Below are 21,414 nucleotides of genomic sequence, written 5' to 3' on the forward strand. Positions count from 1 at the left end.
CCAGCCGAGAAACTGGGATATGAACCCACATCTGCCTGACTCAAAGACCTCCACATCCATTGCAGCCTCTTGCTTCTCACAATATCTGTGATGCTTGAAGAACACATCTGCCTCTTCAGGGCCCCTGGGGAGGCCCACGATTCCCCTACCTAACCTTCATCAAATGTCCTGAAGTTTCTGGGGAGAAGTCACTTTACCCTTTAAGGTACTATATACATAGTAACTTGGGCCTGTGAGATTTCCAAAGACCTAAAACAATACAGTAAAACTTCAAAATTGGCTGGGCATGGTGGCTCATGCCTGTAATCTCAGCACTTTGGGAGGCCGAGGTGGGCAGATCACTTGAGGTCAGGAGTTCATGACCAGCCTGGCCAACATGGTGAAACCCTGTCTCTACTAAAAATACAAAAAAATTAGCTGGGCATGGTGGCAGGTGCCTGTAATCCCAGTTACTCAGGAGACTGAGGCAGGAGAATCACCTGAACCTGGGGGGCAGAGGTTGCTGTGAGCCAAGATCGCACCACTGCACTACAGCCTGGGCAACAGAGCGACACTCTGTCTCAAAAATACAAAAAAAAAATTGGTTTTGAAGGTGTGGATGGCAGAAATTCTCGCCCCTGGCCTGGGTGAGCTAGAGGGGAGAAGCAAGGACATCTAGGTCCCTATCACCACTTGCCTAGACAATGTCACAGGAAGGCCCCTGGGAATCTGAGATGGAGCAGGTGAACCCTTCACATCTAGATGGTGAGTCCAGAGGAGGTATTCAGAGGGTTGCCTTCTTCCCCCTCCTACTGCTGCCCGACAATGGCCTGCAGGCTGAAAGAGCCCTTTCCTCCTGGAACTGACATGGGACCTGGCCTGTTTGGGAGCAGAATGGTGAAAGGAATTAACATTAAAGACAAAGGGACAGGCAGTCAAAGTAATTTGAGGAGGAAAAATTGCTTCATTTCTAGGCTCCTTCCCCTTTTGAAACAGATAAAGTTGCAACCCTTATATGCTCAGTGTTTATATTCAGAATTGCAGTTCTAGCCAGGGAGGTCTCTTTCCTCTCCCGGAATTTTTTGGGCCATTTATGCATTACTCCCGAGGGAGGCCCAGTGCAGGGCAGTGACTTCAGAACTGGGTTTGAGTCTGGGCTCTGCCATTATAAATATTGTGACCTTAGGCAAGTCACTTGATCGTTCTCTGTCTTAGTTTCTTCATCTGGAAAACAGGTGAAAATAGCACTGTTGTGGTGGCTGTGGGAAAGTATTTCTTTCTTTTCTTGTGGAAAAGTATTTAATTCAAACCTTTCAAGGAAAGCATTTAACACATGTCTAATATATAGGAGTTATTCAATAAATGGTTTAATTCTTTTTTAAAAACCCCAAAAGTTATAGCTCCAAAATTTTAAAAGAAAATTACAAAAGTAAAAGGAATATTTAATAAAATAGGTACAGAGAGACTCATGTCTGTTAGTCAACTACAATTGAAGTCAACTCTTACATAGTTATATATAAATACAGCATAAAAAAGATTCCCAAGAATACAATGAACCATTTTTTCTCAATAGAGTTCAGAATTATAATAATTCTTTCACATTTTTAAACAACAAGAAATGCATATCCTGTATGGAAGTGAGGTGCATTTTGATGTGTTTGATATGACATGGGGTCTCCCAGGGTCTTAGGAAGATCCTAAGGTGGTGTGAGGAACCTGGAGAAGGACAAGAGACAAATACTCATGGCAGAAACCTCTGTCCTCACCCCCTAGCTGCTCTAAGATTAAGAAAGACTAGAGCAGCCAAGGCCTGCAGCAGCCAGCCATGCCCACAACAGAGGGGCCTCTCTGGATTTCTGTATCCCTGGTTTAAACAAAGGCCCAAGGGATGCCTGCCCAGCAAGCTGAGCCACCAAAGCTCTGGGGATCAGGGGGAACAAAGGCAGAGGGAGAGCAGAGTGCTGACAGGGCCAGAGGCCAGAGGCCTCAGGGCTATAAAGAGGGGGGCCACAGAGCAAGTGGCACCAGATGGAGACCCAGACTGTGCAGCAGGAGCTGGGTGAGTAAGGCCCTCAGGGTGCCCTTGCCCTTCCTCTCCTTGCCCTGCAGAGACATGACCAGGAGAGGGCCCAGTTCTCCTGCCTAGTGTGTAGAGCCTTCTAGGGTGGCTGGAGAAGACTGGGGAACTCTGGCGGAAGGCAGCCTTCTCTTGTCATCCCAAGAGGAGTCACTTATATAGCAATAACCACTGCCCTAGCAACCAAGGCTGGGGGGTGGGCATGAGCCCCCAAGAAATGAGCAGGGAGAAGGTATGGGGGCAGGACCTGGGAAATGTTGCTTATTCAGAGATTCAGAATGGAAAGATATATTACAGAGTTTACACACATCATTCCTGGGCCCGATACCAGCCAGATGGAGGGCCATGAATATCTGTCCTAAGTCAAGAAACCTAATACACACCTGCCTGTCTTCCTTCTTCCCTTCCTCCCCGCTCTTTTCCTTCCTCTTTCTTGCTCTGTGATTCCTTTTTTCAAATTCATCCTACCATCTTTACTGTCTACCTAACCTCTATGAGCCTCAGTATCCTCATTTGTAAAATGGGGATAATGATGATTCTTAATTCATAGGCTTTGTGTGAAGATTAAATGCGTGAATGCAGGTAAAGCATTTAAAACAGGGCCGGACATGTAGATAGCCATTGTTGAGTGTTAACTACCGTAACTCTTTTCTTCTTCACTTTCCTTCAATAAGTCTTTTTCAATGTCTCCCAATCCCTCATCCCCACATGTGCTCAGCACGATGCTATACCAATCCCCTAGAAGACCCAGGGCTTGCCATTGAGGTGCTCACCAGGACATCCAACAACCAGAATACAGATTGGTACTGTGATGAGTGCCAGAGATCAAGAAAGAAGGCAAGTGGCTGTGGGCTGGAGAAGGCAGGAAAGCATCTGAGGAGGCAAGGTCAAGGTTGGGTAGGACCTAGGAGATAGAAAAGCAGAAAGGAATGGCCAGGCACGGTGGCTCAGGAGTTCCAGACCAGCTTGACCAATATAGTGAAACCCCTGTCTCTACTAAAAATACAAAAATACTCCGAAGAAAGAAAGAAAGAAAGAGAGAGAGAGAGAAAGAAAGGAGCCAGATAAGGATGAGACCGTGAAGGGTTACAAGGGAGTTTGGAGCTTGGGATCCTGGCATGGCTGGCTGTTTGGCCAGTCACATGAGGGGTCTGGCCTAGGCGGTTGCCAAAGAGTTTATATTGCGGACAGAGGCAATGCTGTCACCTGAAAGCAAATGAGAGGACAGGGTTACAACGCTTATCAGTGCTTTACCTGCATTATTGTTTCTGATCCTTTTGTTTTTTTTGAGATGGAGTCTCACTCTGTTGCCCAAGTTGGAGTGCAGTGGCGAGATCTCAGCTCACTGCAACCTTTGCCTCCTAGGTTCAAGTGATTCTCCTGCCTCAGCCTCCCGAGTAGCTGAGACTACAGGTGTGTGCCATCATACCCGGCTAATTTTTGTATTTTTAGTAGAGACAGGGTTTCACCACATCGGCCAGGCTGGTCTCAAACTCCTGACCTCAGGTAATCCACCCGCCTCAGCCTCCCAAAGTGCTGGGATTACAGGCATGAACCACTGTGCCCAGCCTATTGTTTCTGATCCTTACAATAACTCTGCACGTTGAAGCTTTACCAATGGAAAAACTGAGGCTCAGTCTGGGTGTGATGGCTCACGCCTGTAATCCCACCACTTTCGGAGGCCAAGGTGGGTGGATCACTTGAGGTCAGGAGTTCAAGACCAGCCTGGTGAACATGGTGAAACCCCCATCTCTACTAAAAATACAAAAACTAGCCGGGCATGGTGGTGCATGCCTGTAGTCCCAGCTACATGGGAGGCTAAGGCAGGAGGATCGCCTGAGCCTAGGAGGCAGAGGTTGCAGTGAAGTGAGATTGTGCCACTGCACTCTAGCCTGGATGACAGAGCAAGATCCTGTCTCAAAACAGCAACAACAACAACAACAAAATCTCGAGGCACAGCTAGTGAGCGGCAGAGCCAGAATTCCAACCAAAGTCTGTCTTGCAGACTTCAATTCTCCTTTACCTTTCAAGGCATTCCGTCACCTCACCCTCCTCCCCAGAAGCCACCTCATTCATGTGTGCTCTGTCTTCCAGAAACCCTTCCAACCACGAAGATGGCTCAGACCAACCCTACGCAGGGGTCCCTGGGGCCATGGAAGGTAAGCCCACCCCCATCACATCCAACAGGGCAGGGGTGAGATGCTGCACAGAGCAGGCCCCAAGCCTGTGCTCATCCATGAAGCAGTGACTGACCAGAAAAACCCCAGTTTGTAGGGGAAAGGTCCACACAAGCTCCAGTGCTGTCGAAGGAAGGATCTCTCAGGATGTCCTGTTGGACAAAGGAAGGATGACTCTGGATGCCAATGATGGGTGGGAGTTGATACCTAGTTTCCTAACTCCTCTCTCCTTCCCACTAAAGTCATCTTAAAATACAGCACCCCAGCAATGATTATATCCATGGAGAAAATGAGGGCCCATAAAGAGATTTACTACTAGATCCCAAATCAGTTACAGGACTCAGCCTCCCAGCCTGAGGTTGGCTTTAACCATTGGCTGAAGTGGCTGATCCTCAGGCCTCTCACTGGCCTCTCTCCAACACTCCCCATTCTCCTCATTGGGTCAACTCTGAGGCCAACTCACAGCTTTGGGAGTGGTCCTCTGGCCAGGTCCACAAGCCAGGTTTTAGTTCAAAGTGCAAAAAGGTTGACCATAACTTTCCTTTACACCCTAGGTTTCTATGGGGGTGTGGCCGGAGAAGCTAAGAATCTGTAAGGAACTCCTGGGACTCCCAGAATCCTGGCCTCTGGGCCATGCTTATGAAGGAACTGTGGTGGAATGGGAGCCCATAAGTCCTTGGCCTGTCCATTGGTCTAGCTGTTATCCCTTCAGACCATTTCTACAATAAACCAATCCTCCCTCCACGTCATCCCTACTCTGGGCAAATGAACACCAACCAGTGGCGTTAATTCAGACCCCTTCCTGCCCTGTCTACACTGGAAGAGACCTCACCAGACATCCCAGGCTACAGCTGGTAACAGAAAGCACTGAGTCAGACACAAGTTAAGCTGTTGACCTGGGCCTCTGTTTTTCCTGATGTACCAGGTGCTAGCTCTCTTGTGCCATTCAATCTCATTTCAGATAACCATCTATGATCAGGAGAACTTTCAGGGCAAGAGGATGGAGTTCACCAGCTCCTGTCCAAATGTCTCTGAGCGCAGTTTTGATAATGTCCGGTCCCTCAAGGTGGAATGTGGCGCGTGAGTATGGATCTCTGTAGAACCACAGTCCCTTATTTCAAGTCCCTTCAGACATGGGACCATAGAGTGGGGATAGGGGAAGAAGGATGTCCCCCTAGGCTCTAGTCATTTCTCAGAGAGAGACCTCAAAAGAAATCACTACATGCATAATTTAGTAAGCCAAAGCTAAAAGGGACATGAGGTTCTTAGGCCTGGTACTAAATTTCAGGGGCTGAATAAAGAAATACATACAATGGGGTGGGGCAGTGGCAGTAATCAAATTTTTACTTCTGGGGCTCACAGGCCCTCAGAACAGCCACAAGACCCTTGAGTTTTTCTTGCCTGCAGAAAATTGGTAAAGAAGAAAGTGTCAAGTGGCTGCCTCTATGGCTAACTCTCCTCCTGCATGTCCCAGAGCAGACACTGTTAGCTAATTTATGAAAAAAAAAAAAAAAAAAAAAACCTTAACCCCATGACTCCAGAGACATATTAGCTCCTGATTCATCTTTCAGGCAGTTTCTTGTTGATGGTTAATCTTGGTGAGGGAGACCTTCTCATTTTTGTCCTCTGACTCTTGGCAGAGTAGTTGAGGCCTTTATCATTAGCCTGAAAACACCTAAGGAAAAGACTCGCCCTTGACTAGGCAGAACTGGCCTTGCATGTGGATAGACTTCCACAAGTTGCTTGCCACCAAAATTAAGCTCTTCAGTCCTTTGAAAGAAGTAACACTTTAAGGTGTCATCACTGAGACCCAATTGTGAAAAACTGAACTGAGTGTTTCAAGTTTTAAGTATAAGTATGGGGCACTAGGAGAAAGAACTTGCAAGTCACAGGAAAAAAGAGACTAGTAATCCATCAGTTGCTTGTTCATCCCTGTGCTTTCTTAAGAATAAGTCAACAGGTTTGGCTTGAGCCAACAAAGCAATAGTCCAGGGGTGTCTAATCTTTTGGCTTCCCTAGGCCACACTGAAAGAATTGTCTTGGGCCACATATAAAATACAGTAACGAGAGCTGATGAGCTAACAAGAACAAAAACTCAAAATGTTTTGAGAAAGTTTACAAACTTGTGTTGGGCTGTGTTCAAAGCTGTCCTGAGTTGCATGCAGCCCTTGGGCCACAGGTTGGACAAGCTTGCAATAGTCAGTCACCAGATCCTGAACCAGGTATTGAGGAAAAAAAAAATTTTTTTTTTTTTTTTTTTTTTTTTTTTTTTTTAGACAAAGCGTTACTCTGTTGCCCAGGCTGGAGTGCAGTGGCACAATCATGGCTTACTGCAGCCTCCACCTCCAAGGCTCAACCCTCAGCCCCCTGAATAACTGGGACTGCAGTAGTGTGTCACCACGCCTGGCTAATTTTTGAGTTTTGTAGAAGGGGTTTTGCCATGTTTCCCAGGCTGGTCTCCAACTCATGGGCTCAAGCGATCTGCTTGCCTTGGCCTCCTGAAGTGTTGAGACTACAGGCGTGAGCCACCACACCCAGCCAGGAAATACAATTTTAGATTGGCTTTGCTAATACACTTCACTCAGACCAGTGAAGTAGACAGACCTTTTCAGTAATAATCCCAAAACAAATACTACATTCGTAAACCTGCTTAGTATACCTGTCAACTCATTCCTCACCTCTTGTGATAAATTAGTTTGTACAGCTCTACTGGGATTGGCTTGATATTTTACCCCACTATTAACTTATCTAAAATGAAAGATGCCTTCTCCCCAAGGCCATATAGGCTTTGAACACCATGAACAAACACTACATGTCTTTGGCAGCTGGATTGGTTATGAGCATACCAGCTTCTGTGGGCAACAGTTTATCCTGGAGAGAGGAGAATACCCTCGCTGGGATGCCTGGAGTGGGAGTAATGCCTACCACATTGAGCGTCTCATGTCCTTCCGCCCCATCTGTTCAGCTGTGAGTCTCTGAAATTTCCACTTCTGTGCATATGAGGGATGGGACAAGAGGGTGTGGACAGACTGACGTTCATGCTATTTCTCATCAGTTATGCTGAATGTGGCAGGAAAAAAGACAAAAGCAAAAAAAAGAGAAAACATCACTTTCTCCTCTAAGCCTGCTATTTGATTTTTCTCCACCAGGTGGTATTTCCCTTAAGCTAAAACTAAGGGTCTTACAGGTGGCAATAAGTGGATACTCAAGAGCCCAATAAACTTGTGAAACACTAGTAAATGAGTGAAAGTCTTTACCCTGTAGTAAAAAGCAAATCCTTGGCCAGTTAAATTTCAATCTGTGCAACATTTTACTGCAGAAACAGGGAAATGCTGAAGTAACCTTTTGGTAAGTGGGAATGACTAAAAAATAGGCTAGTCTTCCATTATCTATCTACATTGATTGATAATCATCTTCTTGTTCTGAACACTTAAGTATTACTCAATAATGCATCAGGCTGGGATGTTTCTGGTCTTTGGAAAGAGTTCAAGCAGAAAGCAGGATGATCTTCAGGGGTGTGCTGAAAAATGATCCCTGTATTAGGAGTTAGGTTGGGCTAGAACCTTTCCAAATATTCAGTCTATATGTGAGTTTCTCGTGATTTTGGTTAATAATCTCACCTTGGTTCAAAGTCTTGCCAAAATTCAACGGATGGAGAAGTTAAACGAAATAGCTCTAATCCAAACAAATAGTTCCCTATCTGGAAATTATTTCAATCTCACTTTTAAAAAAATATTTCATTTTTCCACCCTAAGGTATAACTGACATACAGTAAAATGCACAGATCCTAAGTGCATATTCTCATGAGTTTTGAAAATATATAGATCCATGTAACCAACACCCTAACCATATAAAGAACATTCCATCATAGTTCCCTGGTGTCCCTTTCCACTCAGTTGCTCCCCTACCACTTTCTATCATCAAACAGTTTTGTCCATTTTTGAAGTTCATACAGGTTGGTCTCTGCCTTTTTAATGCTTGTGTAGTATTCATGTCCCCTACTGGACATACAGGTTATTTCCAACAACACACATACACATGCAAGCGCACACATACATATTTGGGCTTACTTTTTGTATTAATTTGTGAGATCTTTTTTCACATTAGTGAGTATTCATCCCTTGGTTGGCTGCATTTTGTTAGTACTTTTTCCCACTGTCAAATCCTCTTCATTGTTCCAAAATAGTATATCAGTTATTTGTACATTCCAAATGTTATGGTATTTAAATTGGAATAAACAAAATTATGGGTAACTTTTTTCTCACATATCTGTTGCCTTAATCTTTTTAAAATAAATTATCATGTGCTTCCTTGTGTAATCCAAAAAAGTGTTTCAATTTTGAAAAACGTGAATGATAGCCATAGCACTAGTACTGAACATTTTAAAACAATTTCTGAATTGCAGAATCATAAGGAGTCTAAGATGACCATCTTTGAGAAGGAAAACTTTATTGGACGCCAGTGGGAGATCTCTGATGACTACCCCTCCTTGCAAGCCATGGGTTGGCTCAACAACGAAGTCGGCTCCATGAAGATACAAAGTGGGGCGTAAGTACAAAAACAGGGTGGGAATACACTTCAAAGTAACTCCTGAAGTTGCATCAATGGTTGTTTTAATCAGATTTCATATGTATTGGTATAGATGTCACATTCTAGTTATACATAATTTTGAATCACAAGTTCTTTATACCAACTACCACTTAAGGTTGCAGATTTATCTCCCCCAGACATGCCTCTATGGAAGAATTTATGTTCACTTATATCTCTTTTGATGATTAAGGCTAATCAACTAGCTGTAGCTGTATTATGCTTACAAATAGTGCCTGATATATTTAGGATGGCTATATTTTTCTAAGACTAAAAGCATCCCATACCATTAAGTTGAGGAAAGAGGCTCAGATTTTGGGGTGTTAACCAGATTCCTAATTAGTTTTAATAATGAAATGTACTTTGAATTTCCCAGCTGGGTTTGCTACCAATATCCTGGATATCGTGGGTATCAGTATATCTTGGAAAGTGACCATCACGGAGGAGACTATAAACATTGGAGAGAGTGGGGATCTCATGCCCAGACTTCCCAGATCCAATCGATTCGCCGAATCCAACAGTAGCTGATTAAAAGCTCCAAGTACGATAATTCCTCAAGCATGAGACCTTGCTAAAACTCTAGAATGAGTTTTACGTTCTGCTCACAGACATTGCTTTCAAATGTTAGCTGCTGAAATCCACAATAAACGTCATTAAAAAAAAAAAAAAAAAAAACAAAACTTTGTAGACTGAATTAACTACCATGCTTCACATAAATCACACCTATGTGGATGAGAATTTTTTTTTTCTGAGATGGAGTTTCACTCTTGTTGCCCAGGCTGGAGTGCAATGGCGCTATCTCGGCTCACGACAACCTCCGCCTCCCGGATTCCAGATTCTGTCTCAGCCTCCCGAGTAGCTGGGATTACAGGCATGCACCACCACACCCAGCTAATTACTGTATTTTTAGTAGAGCTGGGGTTTCTCTATGTTGGTCAGGCTGGTCTCAAACTCCTGACCTCAGGTGATTCTCCCGCCTCGGCCTCCCAAAGTGCTGAGATTACAGACATGAGCCACCAACGCCTGGCCTGTGGATGAGAATTTTTGTTGTTGAGACAGGGTCTGTCACCCAGGCTGGAGTACAGTGGTGCGATCTGGCTTAACTACAGCGTCGATCTCCTGGGCTCAAGTGATCCTCCTGCCTCAACCTTCTGAGTAGTTGGGACTACAGGCGCCTGCCACTGTGCCTGGCTAATTTTTGTACTTTTTGTAGAAATGAGGTCTCACTATGTTGCCCAGGCTGGTCTTGAACTCTTGGGCTCAAGTGATCCACCTACTGTGGCCTCCCAAAGTGCTGGGATTACAGGTGTTAAGCCACTGCGCCTGCCTGGATGAGAATTTTTAGTTAAGCTTCCATAAAACTCCACATTCTCCTTGTGTCCTTGCAAGTCACTTACCAGGCCAAGGACAATTATTCCTTATCTCAAAGAACAATAAAGCATATGACCTAAATGTTATCAATCTCTATAGTGACTGACACTTTTGGTAAATGTTTTTATGTCCTTTCCTCCCATCTCCTGCTCTTTCTAATAATGCTGAAGTTGGCATTGATTTTCCTTTCACCTTGTGACAAATCAGTACTATAGAAACAGGAAGTTTCTCCAGTGTGTACTGCCACATGTTTCAACATAAAGTTATGAATAAATTCAGAATCTTGGCAGCTTAACATTCTAGTTGCTTAACTGCTTAGCTCAATTTTGATTTATTTCAACTGGAAAAGCGTAAGACTTAATGTCCTGCAAAAAGGCAGGATAGCTCTGGATTTTTCAATAAGCAAGCTAATTCTAAGCACTGTAAAAACCTCTGATTAAAAAAAAAAAAAAATCACAGGACCATAGTACACTTAAGACTTAAATTCTTCACATATTTGACCCTTTGGAAAAAAAATCATTATCAATATCACAAACTTAGTTTTCAGGTTTGTTTTTTTTGTTTTTTTTTTTACTTTTTATCAGTTGAATTTAAGATTCGTCAGTAAAGACTTTTTAAAAAATTAAAGCACACAAAAGATAACAAACACCTCAGAAACTTTAAAATTTTTTATTCAACAATGTACACTTATTGTCTCTCAATTTGATCTACAAATTTCTCAAGTTTTTTTTTTCTGATAAAATAAGTAAATCTGGGTATGGTTGTAGAGTGTTTGTAATTTATATTTTTAAAACACTGAACATGATGAAGTAAGACAACAATAAAGGAAGATCATCACGTAACTGACACTTCCTCAGAATCCATGACATCAGAAACAGCTATAGCAAATACCTAAGCATTTAGCAAAAGGGAAAATTTCTGGTCACTGTTCTTATATCTAGAAAAGACCTATATTTTTGACTGGGCAAAACAAACATTGAAACTTTTTTTGAGAGGGGGAAGGGAAAACATCCATTAACATAACTGTACTCCATTTATCATCCATTCCCCTAGATTAAGATGTAACTCAGCTCCTAAGTGCCTCTGCACAAGACAGAGAAATTACTTTGCTTTTCCAATAGGTTCTAAGACTGAACATAAGTGAACTACTGACAGATGCGGAAGAGGAACCATAGCCATCTAAGATGATGCTTGCTACACTCCTGCATTTCTGCCTTTTAAGGCCATGCAATTAATTATGGGTCACCTTTCGAGTCTTAACTGGATGACTTTGTTTTTAACTGCCACTATCAATGAAGATACATATAGAAGGGTTTTGCTGTGTCCTCAAAGGCAACATACTTGATGAAGAAGTAACCCTCTTCTGTACACTGAAAAAGCTATAAAATGGAAATATTTATTTTATATGTAGGAACACGGGGAAAATACCATCAGTAATATCTTCTACTTAAACATATTAGCCTCTCCTACAAAAGTCCTGAAGCAATTAAAAAAAAAGCTTTAAAAAAGATGATTTGACAAAACCTGGGCAGTACATCTATACATTATAAGTACACATACACACAAAGTAAAGCTATTTAGTACATGCACATTGCAGCACTTGAACCAAATGTACCCAATTTCTAAACTTGTTCTAATTAGCTTGGGCAATTTTTTAAAACATACATGTTATCTTTAAAACCACCTGTGCTTTGATCTTACAAACAACTGAATAATTCTAATCTCAAGCCAGTCAATTCAGTAAACCAAATTTATGCAACAGCAATAAAGGTAAAAGGCTATCCTACCTTTAAACCAGCTTTAAGACATAAAATTGTCACCAAGTTCCATGTGACAAAAAAGGGTCTTTCAGTTTGAATTACTTTCCATTTCTATTTGATCAAATAAACCAAAATATTACTAAGGAAGAGCATCCAATGATTTGTAAAGCTGATAAAACTGCCCTGTTTCAAGAAAAGCCCTTTAATAGATACAAGTCAAGCTCTCGTTTAAATTGAACTTTATTAAAATAGGTGCCAGTTTTCCTCTCTCCTAGTTCCACTGATGAGCTAGCCCAGACCTATATAACTTTGAGCCAAGTTTCCAAAGATGGTAAAGCTGAGAACAGCAAAGTAATAAGGACAAATCGGTCACTTTTGGTAATGACACACAAATTAAACTTTCAAAACATGTGCATAGCTTTATTCATCTACTTAGATCTAACCTTTTCACGGAGCTTCGGCAAAATTCGAGTGTGCAAAATGCATTTCTAAAACGTAATGCAAGCAAAGCTTTCACATTTACACTGGCAGGAAATACAGAGAGAAACTAACAAGTCACATTAGGGAGAATTCAGATCTTTTTTTTTAATGACAAGAATTGCACAGTTTATTATTTTGAGACAATTGTTGCAGACATAAATATTTTAAATTTTCTAAGCAAGGTGCTTTTAACAAAATTTTTAAAGTTGGAAAGAGCTGGTAACTTGGATCATAGCTCACGCAGAATTCCAAATTAAAGTGGACTCCATTATCTCCCTACATTTTGCAAACAATGCTTTGTATAACACTTCTTTAAAACACTAAAAGAGACAGCAAGCTGAAACTTTTTTCAAAGCACACAAGAAATGTTTACTTGAAGAAGGTGCTGAAGGGAGAAGAAAAGGGAGTGAAGAATCCTTTAATTATTTCCCACTACAGGACAGCCACTAATAGATTAAGAACAAAAAAGACACAACAAAAAAAGTAAATCACTTCCCCAGCTTATAAAATAGTTCCAGTTTGACAAGATCTATAACTTTAAACAGAGAGCACCAGTTGGGCAATAGAATGAGCATTTCATACTGCATAAAAATTAGTGAGGTGGTAAGAACCATCAACTATCTCAGGCATTACTACATGGCCTTTCCAATTCTTTTTTTTTAATATACACGCAAGGCACATTGATATAAAAATAGATCTCTGGCCAACAAATATATTAAATAAGCAAATTAAAATTTTGGCTTTGCGATATTGGCAACATCAAAATATAACCAGATAGCTTTGGCCCACACATCTTTCTCATATTCCTCCACCTCATTTGGTGTTTCCCACCCATTATTTTGGGTTCAATCACCACCTTCAAGTTTGGGTATGTGCTTGAGAAATGACTTTTCTTCTTGTCAAGTAGCATTCTTGCTAAAGTTTTCCTTTGCTAAGTAAAAAGACAAGAGAAACAGAATAGTTGGAGTTTTGATTGATTTGATTTAAACTAAATCTGATTGGTTCAGGGCAGCATTATTTCTTCTCTATATACAAACAAAATTAAGTCCCCAGCTTACATAGACAAATGTTTTCTAAAAGATCAGCAACAAATCAATGACACCACATCCTTTAAGCCATTCTTCCCAATTCCTCTTTCTGAGGCAGAGAGAGGGAGTAATAGAAACAAAGCTAAGATTTAAACTATTTTCAGTAGTAGAAGACATTTAAGGCCAAAAAGTGTACTACTATTAACAGAATTCTTATATTCCTAAGTTATTGTCCTTCATAGGCCAATATCAGCTAAGAATTAGTTACTTGTACTGATTCCCTCCCAAAGAGAATTTTATAATTCACTCACTCTTGTTAGTGGCTGTGCTACAGTAAAGGTATCAAAGCAACCTATGGTATATGTATGGTATATAGTAATGTAAAAAGTGCATCACATTCTTGATTTTCAGTTTCTCATAGCAGCAGCAGGATTAATCTAAGACAGAAAACAGTTGTATTTTCATTCTTAAAATGCAACAGTATCTAATGAAATGTATTCAAGATCATGAAAGGATCCTCCTCTATGAAGGATAAATGAAAACAGACTAATAATAATAGACAAACAGGATAAACTAAAGGCATTCATTCATATTTACATATTAAAACCACTTTCGTTAACACCAAATCTTTACATCTAGCAAAAGAAATAAGCATTTTAAGAATAATGCAGACATTACTAAAGCAGTATCCATTTTCAGAGCCTTTGATTAGCACCTGAGGAAAAAAGGGTATACGGAAAGCTATATAATTTGCCCTCAAGTTAGTTTGTTGGTCTGAAGAGTATAACTTTGATATGCACTGAAAGTAAAACTAAATTGGAAAATAAATGTTTGTAGCTAGTTTAGTAAGGCTGTAGAAAAGGGATACTTGGCCGGGCACGGTGGCTCACACCTGTAATCCCAGCACGTTGGGAGGCCGAGGTGGGCAGATTGCCTGAGGTCAGGAGTTCAAGACCAGTCTGGCCAACATGGTGAAACCCCATCTCTACTAAGAATACAAATTAGCCTGGTATGGTGGTGTGCGCCTGTAATCCCAGCTACTCGGGAGGCTGAGGCAGGGGAATTGCTTGAACCAAGGGGGTGGAGGTTGCAGTGAGCCAAGATTGCACCACTGTACTCCAGTATGGGCAACAGAGAGTCCGTCTCAAAAAAAAAAAAAAAGAGGGGGGGAGATACTGCAGTATTATAAAATGGCTTTAGAACTCTGGACATAACAAAATTGTATGGATAAATAGGGAAGTCTGAATCAGCATCCCAGGATGGCTGTTCCATAGTTTCTAGCCCATAACTGATGTACCACTCCCAGTAATGCAAAAGCAATATTCCAATCATGCTGCACTGGGTGTTTTTATCATGCAGACAACCGAAAATTCTATTCGGACTATTGCTGGCATCCTTTAACTACTTTAAGACCTTTCTTGAGCAGCAAAACGGTGTGAAATTTAAAACTCAGTAAAGCAATGCTTTTGAGTAGAGCCAATGATTCATCACTCTCCCAGGTGGTCCCGGTTCTCACACAGGTGATATATATTTTAAAAGAAACATTTTAAAATACCAAAACAGAAGCCCACCTTTTTCACCATGAAAGAATCTTGGTGCTCTGTTGACTAATTACATTAGTAAAAAATAACATCGATATTAAGAACTAATGTTAAGCTATGTGCCTCTGGCAAACTTAGAGCAGCTATTTATGCTTCTAATCTTTTCCTCTGCCTCTCCCTTTTAAACAAATTATCAAAATTTTGTGGGGGTGAAGGGGAGGAGAGCAAATCCTACGTTTTCCTTTCAAATCCAACAGTTAAGTCATGGGTAGGGTTATTAAGATACTGCCCTATCAGACTCTACCTTGACTGGTGTGGCATCAACCAATCTGACCCTAAGGACCATTGTATTTGTCCTATAGCATAACTGTTCTGCACAGTTAACATATTTATACAAGAGGGATCAGCTGTTGTTATTTGAGGATATGGCCCAGTGGCATAACTACACTCATAATACCTGGAAATTGGACTTTTAACCTATTTCTCTGAAGAGACCCTCGCAGGAATGACTCCCTCCTTATTTACAGTGGAATTAAAATTGAGTAAAGTCCCTTTCCAATAGCCATTTGATACCTGACAATTTCACACTAAATGGCTTTATTTTAAAAAGTTTACAGCAATTACAAAAGATAAATCATTAGATGCCTCTGATGTGGGGAAGCAACAAGTCTAACAACCGAGTATGAAATTACCGCTATGTAATGTTTTTTGAAAATTTGTATTGTGGACAACTCCCATAGTTGAGGTTTTCCCTAAAACTGTTATTTGTAAAACAATGCAGCACTTTTCCTTTATGAAGTTTCTGCAGATTGAGTAATGACTAGGTAAGCAGATGACTAAGGAGGACAGCAAAATTCTAAAATGGAGAAACTCTCTGGCCATTTATTTCAAAGAAAAAAAAATCTGTTATTAAATTCCTAGTTATTGGAATTTAATCCCCTCCTAGAAAGTAGAGGAGAAAGGGCTGGCTACCATAGATGCTGTAAATACACTTTATGTGAAGGTTCATTACTAAGGAGGTTAGAAGAAAGGCTATGTAATTAACTTCAGTTCAGCAAAGTGAGGGTGAATAAAGAGAAAGATAATACACCCTGTGTGTTTTGCGGGAAAAAGGGATTATTGAGGACACCTACAAGAGTGGTATGTGACACAGAAGCCTACAATAATCAAAACAGATTTGAAAAGAAATCTTCACCCATAATTAGTATCTTCATAGCTATTAAAAAAATAGGTCATAATTTCATTCTTAGTGCCATTTTTCAATACTACCCTTTTAAGGATTTAAACCACCTGACTTTTTTCTGTGTAATGAAAACAAATGGCACAAAATAAATACAAGTTCATTCTCTGAATACTAATGTCTTATACACATTCATTTACTAATTTTTAATATCTCCATCTTTTCCTCACACACATTCAACACACACATACACATACATACACACACACCCCTTTTTCAGTCTTTATAATGGAGGGATGTTAAAAATCCCCTCTAGACTGTATTTGGTTTATGCTACAGTACTAATACTCTGAGTTGGAGGAAAATTCTTTATACCAAACAATAACACGTTACTTAAATGTGCTAAATTAATCACAGCTGAAGTCTGTTTAGAAGCTTACACAAAATAATCAGAAAACAGATCAACTCTTAAGATTTTTTTTTTTTTTAATAAGTGCTCTGTAAGGAATTGTGTGAGGACCTAAGGAGAAAGATTGCAACAAATAGAGTTAAGTGTTACCAAACAGCACAAAGAGATTTGTCCCAAAGTCCTGCTTGTACCTAGGCAATTAAGTCTATTAACCTAATGCCCCCAAAATACTGCCAGTTAATATGATGGGGCACTAGGGTTCTCAGAAAGTTAACAGACATTCCTAACTACATACCTCTAACCATATAATCAAGGAAATTTCAGTGGAGAAATCAAAGTGAAATGTTGCATTGTTTCATTTAAAAGTGAGACTCTCAAAAACCTTTGGACAGACAGAGAAGTGATACATTCTTTTTGGCTTCTCCAAACACTGAGGCCTGAGGGATATGGAAAGAAATTAGAAAAGCAACAGCTTTCTAAAGATGTTCAATCAAGTGTTGCTTCTAAGTTAAAAAGCCCAATTCAGGTGGGGGCTGGGTTTGTCTTTTTTTTTTCGTTTTCAAATATATATTCATTCAATCTCTGTATGTCACAAACCCAGAAAGTTTCTTGTGAGTTGTGAGACAGAAGAACTTTAAAATTCCAGGCAAGCAAAATGGACATTTAAAAAGGGGGAGTGGTGAGGGGAATCTGGCCCTAAGGCGACAAGTGGTTACACAAGGCAATTGAACACACAGCAGAACTTTAAAACCTGTAAAACAAACTGGAGCCTTTTTTCCCTTTAATCAACCTTATATGTTTTTTTTAAACTTTTTGAAAATTTTTATTAAAAAAAAACACAAAAACACAGACTTTTTTCACTTCAGTTATGTGGTATGTTGCATTTTCCAGTTTGTTCAATGCTTTAAAGCTCAAGGATGCCTCTGCTTTCAATTGTACATGGGCCTGAAGCATCCTAGCTTTTGGCAAGCAGGCAGGAGACTCAACAAAAATCAAAATAGGAACAAGGCAGACTAAATGCAGGGCACATCTGTAAACATATTATACATTTGAAAATTACAATATCAGTAAAAGTGATACAGTTTACAGGTGAAATGAAACTATCTGGAACTGGCCTACCACAAGTTTCTGAACCTGGACTGATACAATAAGTTATTTTATATATATATATATATTATGTATAAAAAAAAGTTTTGTTTACATCAAGTGGAATTGGCAATCCATGCTTATACTTTTAAAATCTAAGCAGGGCAGAAATCCAGACTAAAAAGATAGTTACTCTACTCTATGTTGAGTCCAACAGCTTCTTTCATGAACTACTTGTTTTAAAAGCCTCAAATAATCAACAAAACAAGAAAACCCATCCATACTACAGTCACTCAAAACTGGACATTTCTAGGGGTAGAGCAAAAGTAGTTACTTTCTCCCCAAATACCCCAGGGGATCCAGTCTACTTTTATCAGAAGACTACAACTCTTTATATAAATGCCCTGATATTTTAACCTGTATTTGACATACATGGATATACTAATTTCTGTGTGTGTGATGTGATGCTGTGTCAGGCCAGACAACTTGTTATTATGCTAACATCACCCAATCTCAATTGGACCCTTAATTTCTGCACACACACACAAAAATTTATTTTAGCATGCTATACACAAGCTGCAGTGCAACAGGATGGCAATGTAATGATAAGACAGGGCTAATGCTCTTCTCTGCCCCAAAGAAAATTTCCAGAATTTCACATTATTTTCCTTAAAAACCCATCTTGCTCTAGTAATAAAATATATTTATTAAGATATAATTAGAAGCTAATAAGCTCAGAAGTATAGTTTGCATGAAAACACACCTTCTACAGTCAGGGTTTATTACCTTCTCACTGGCTAAAAACATGAAAAGTTTTAGTTTTCATGGACTTTTTACTTCCCCTTTTAGATTTTTTTGAGAAATTAAAAGAGAATTTACAGAAAGGTCTAAGTTTGTCTTAAATGTTTGATGAAAAACAAGGAAAACAGCACATTTAGTGTTAGTGACAGAGAGCAAGTCTGGAGCACCTACAGTTGAAAAGCAGAATATATTTTTGCTCCCAGTTATACAATTACATTAAAATATGGGCACAGGAATATTTTTCCAGATTGTATATCTAAGCCAATTGCTTGTTCTGCAACTTTTCTTTAAATGACACGCATAGATTCTTCAGTTGTTAAAGTCCAATATGTAACCGAAGCCAAGTTAACTATGTACCATCAACTATTCCAGAATTGTAGAACTTCAATGCCCTCCCCTATCCCCCCACCCCACAAAAAATAAATGGAAAGAAATAAAGTATTCCCCCAACACCCCACAGAGGCCGCTTAACTCCTGGCAAGACATGCAAATCATATTCGCTAAAAAAATACACCCTGCTAACTTCAAGGCATTTATCCAGCATTCTCGCAGGGCTTAATTAAAGTAAAACCAAAAAGATCAAGGGAGGAGTGGGGGAAAATGTTGAATCATTCTGGGTTCCCCGTGATTAGTGTATCACTTCAGTCACAGAACAAGATACAGAGATCTTTTAAGTGGATTTGCCTTTCCAGTGGGTCATTTGTTGCCCAAGTTGATGACAGCAGGAACTTTAGAACCACACTTGTTAAGTCTGTATTCATTAATCACTTGCATTCACACTTAAAAACAAAAACTAACAGAAGAAAAAAAACCTATTCAGTACCGGAGATTAAATAACCATGTGTAGTCTCTTGAAATAAATTTGATTCCTTAAGAAGTCTAATTACTTTCAGTTGCCTTTTTTTAAATAACTATATATATATATATATGTATATATATATATTTGTATATATTATCCTGTGATTCTACTTATGGTTCCTCTGCTGCGTTGAAGATCTAGGAGCATAAAAGCCTTGTGTCCCCCATGAACGATGGCTCTAATGCTGCAGAAAGGTTACGAATAGGCAGTCTGGTCCTTCATTGATCTGGACTATCCATGGCTTCATTGTAAGTGATTATCCTTTTGGGATCTAGAAAGGTTAAAAAATAAAAATAAAAATAAGTTCTAGAACATCAAAATACCCATGTTCCAATAACAAATCCCAAATAACCATCATTTAAATCGCCTCATTGTTTTATGAAAACAAAACTTCAAGCCCATTTCCTCTTTGTACTAACACACATATGATCCAGTTTCTCAACCTGGAAGTAGCTGTTTGGAATTCCAATGAATTCCAAGTACAGGGTCCTCTAGACAGTGAGGGCCTCAATTCCTACAGATCAGAGATGGTTGAGTTCACTTAATAAGGGTTTTATGTACTTCTACTGATTACAAAAGCAGTGTATTTGAAAACAGCAGCCAAAGAAAAAAGCTTGTCACCAATAATCCAATATTAAAAGAAACATGTGGATTTTTCTTTTGTTGTTCTCAGCAAATGAAGTCAAAATTTATTTTAACCAGTGTGGGAACTATCTAAGTAAAACCTGGCACCAAAAACTTGACATTAAATTAATTAGCAAAACTACTAATTCAGTCCTAATCAAGGCTTACTCAATTTCCCACAGTAACACCAGCCTTTATTCTCAGCAGTAACAAAAGCCTATGGATCTTTCAGATTCAAAATATAAAACTGTTAGAATGTGTCTGGGCAAAGACTCCAGGGTTATTCTAAATTCTTACTATTTAGCTGCATGCTCCCCTCTTCTGGAGGGGCACTGTTTTTATTATATATATACTATTATATATATACACACACACACACACATGTAATTTCTACCTAAGAACTTTTTCAAGTATACATGCTTAAAAAAAAAAAAAAAAGGCAAGTCAATACAACTGGTTACCCAATAGAAAAATTTAAAGACCTGAAAATAATATTGGAAAAACTCAAGTCCACTTCAGCCTAACAATCAATCTAGTTTAGTCCAGAGATAATATAATAATATCCTTTCTGGGACTCCTAGGGCCACCCACTGGAAACCCTCCATGAAGAACATGCTCATTCCAAAGAGTTAATGGCCATTTTACAGTAAAGACAGGTAGGTCTACTTTTTCGGGTATATTTTCTTTTCCTTTTTTTTTGGCGAAGTTTCGTTCTTGTTGCCCAGGCTGGAGAGCAATGGCGTGATCTCAGCTCACTGCAACCTCCATCTCTCATGTTCAAGCGATTCTCCTGGTTCCGCCTCTCTAGTAGCTGGGATTTACAGGCATGTGCCACCAAGCTTGGCTAATTTTGTTTTAGTAGAAATGGGGTTTCACCATGCTGGCCAGACTGGTCTTGAACTCCTGAACCTCAGGTGATCCACCTGCCTCTGCCTCCCAAAGTGCTGAGATTACAAGTGTGAGCCACCGTGCCCAGCCTGCAGGGTGTATTTTCCAGTCTATGTTTTTTTCATTTGTTTGGTAAGACACACAGAAAGTAACTCCAGAAGAAAGAGCAAAGTTGGGAAATCAGGGGAACCTACATTCTAGTCCTGCCACTTTCTAGTTTATAGGAACCTCACTGGAACTCATTTTCCTAATACGTAAAATAAGAGAATTTCTTACACATTTCAAGTTCTGAAATTCTAGGAATTTCACATTCATCTGAAATTCACTTGTATTAATGAGCAAAGTAAATGAGGAATAGGATACAATTCAGTTCCACGGTTCAAAAACCCAAATCTATTGTCAGTGACTACTACAAAACTCTCACTTTATTTCATGTATTCCACAATGATCATATTTTAATATATTCAGGAAGAAGGTACACAATAATCAGGATAATCTATTTTAATTTTTAACTATCTTTTCAGAGAATATCCAGCCCAGATAAGGCTCCTATAACATGTTGGTTTC

General features: G+C 39.9%; 2 protein-coding genes across 2 annotated transcripts in view; one reads left to right on the forward strand and one right to left on the reverse strand.

The window, feature by feature from the left end:
- Window positions 1-804: 804 nt before the first annotated feature.
- CRYBA1 (crystallin beta A1) lies at window positions 805-9,629 on the forward strand. The gene is made up of 7 exons (XM_008010879.3): window positions 805-919; window positions 2,775-2,948; window positions 4,151-4,215; window positions 5,195-5,313; window positions 7,059-7,200; window positions 8,639-8,781; window positions 9,197-9,629. The coding sequence occupies exons 1-7, from the start codon at window positions 805-807 to the stop codon at window positions 9,342-9,344; spliced, it is 906 nt and encodes a 301-aa protein (XP_008009070.3). The 3' UTR covers window positions 9,345-9,629.
- Window positions 9,630-10,845: 1,216 nt separating this feature from the next.
- NUFIP2 (nuclear FMR1 interacting protein 2) overlaps window positions 10,846-21,414 on the reverse strand; it is a 37,496-nt gene continuing 26,927 nt past the window's right edge. Inside the window, exon 4 of the mRNA XM_008010880.3 lies at window positions 10,846-19,606. Coding sequence (XP_008009071.2) covers window positions 19,554-19,606 — 53 coding nt within the window. The 3' untranslated portion in view covers window positions 10,846-19,553. The remainder of the gene's footprint in view (window positions 19,607-21,414) is intronic.

Source organism: Chlorocebus sabaeus, chromosome 16 (assembly GCF_047675955.1).
Source record: "Chlorocebus sabaeus isolate Y175 chromosome 16, mChlSab1.0.hap1, whole genome shotgun sequence".
Lineage (NCBI taxonomy): Eukaryota > Metazoa > Chordata > Mammalia > Primates > Cercopithecidae > Chlorocebus > Chlorocebus sabaeus.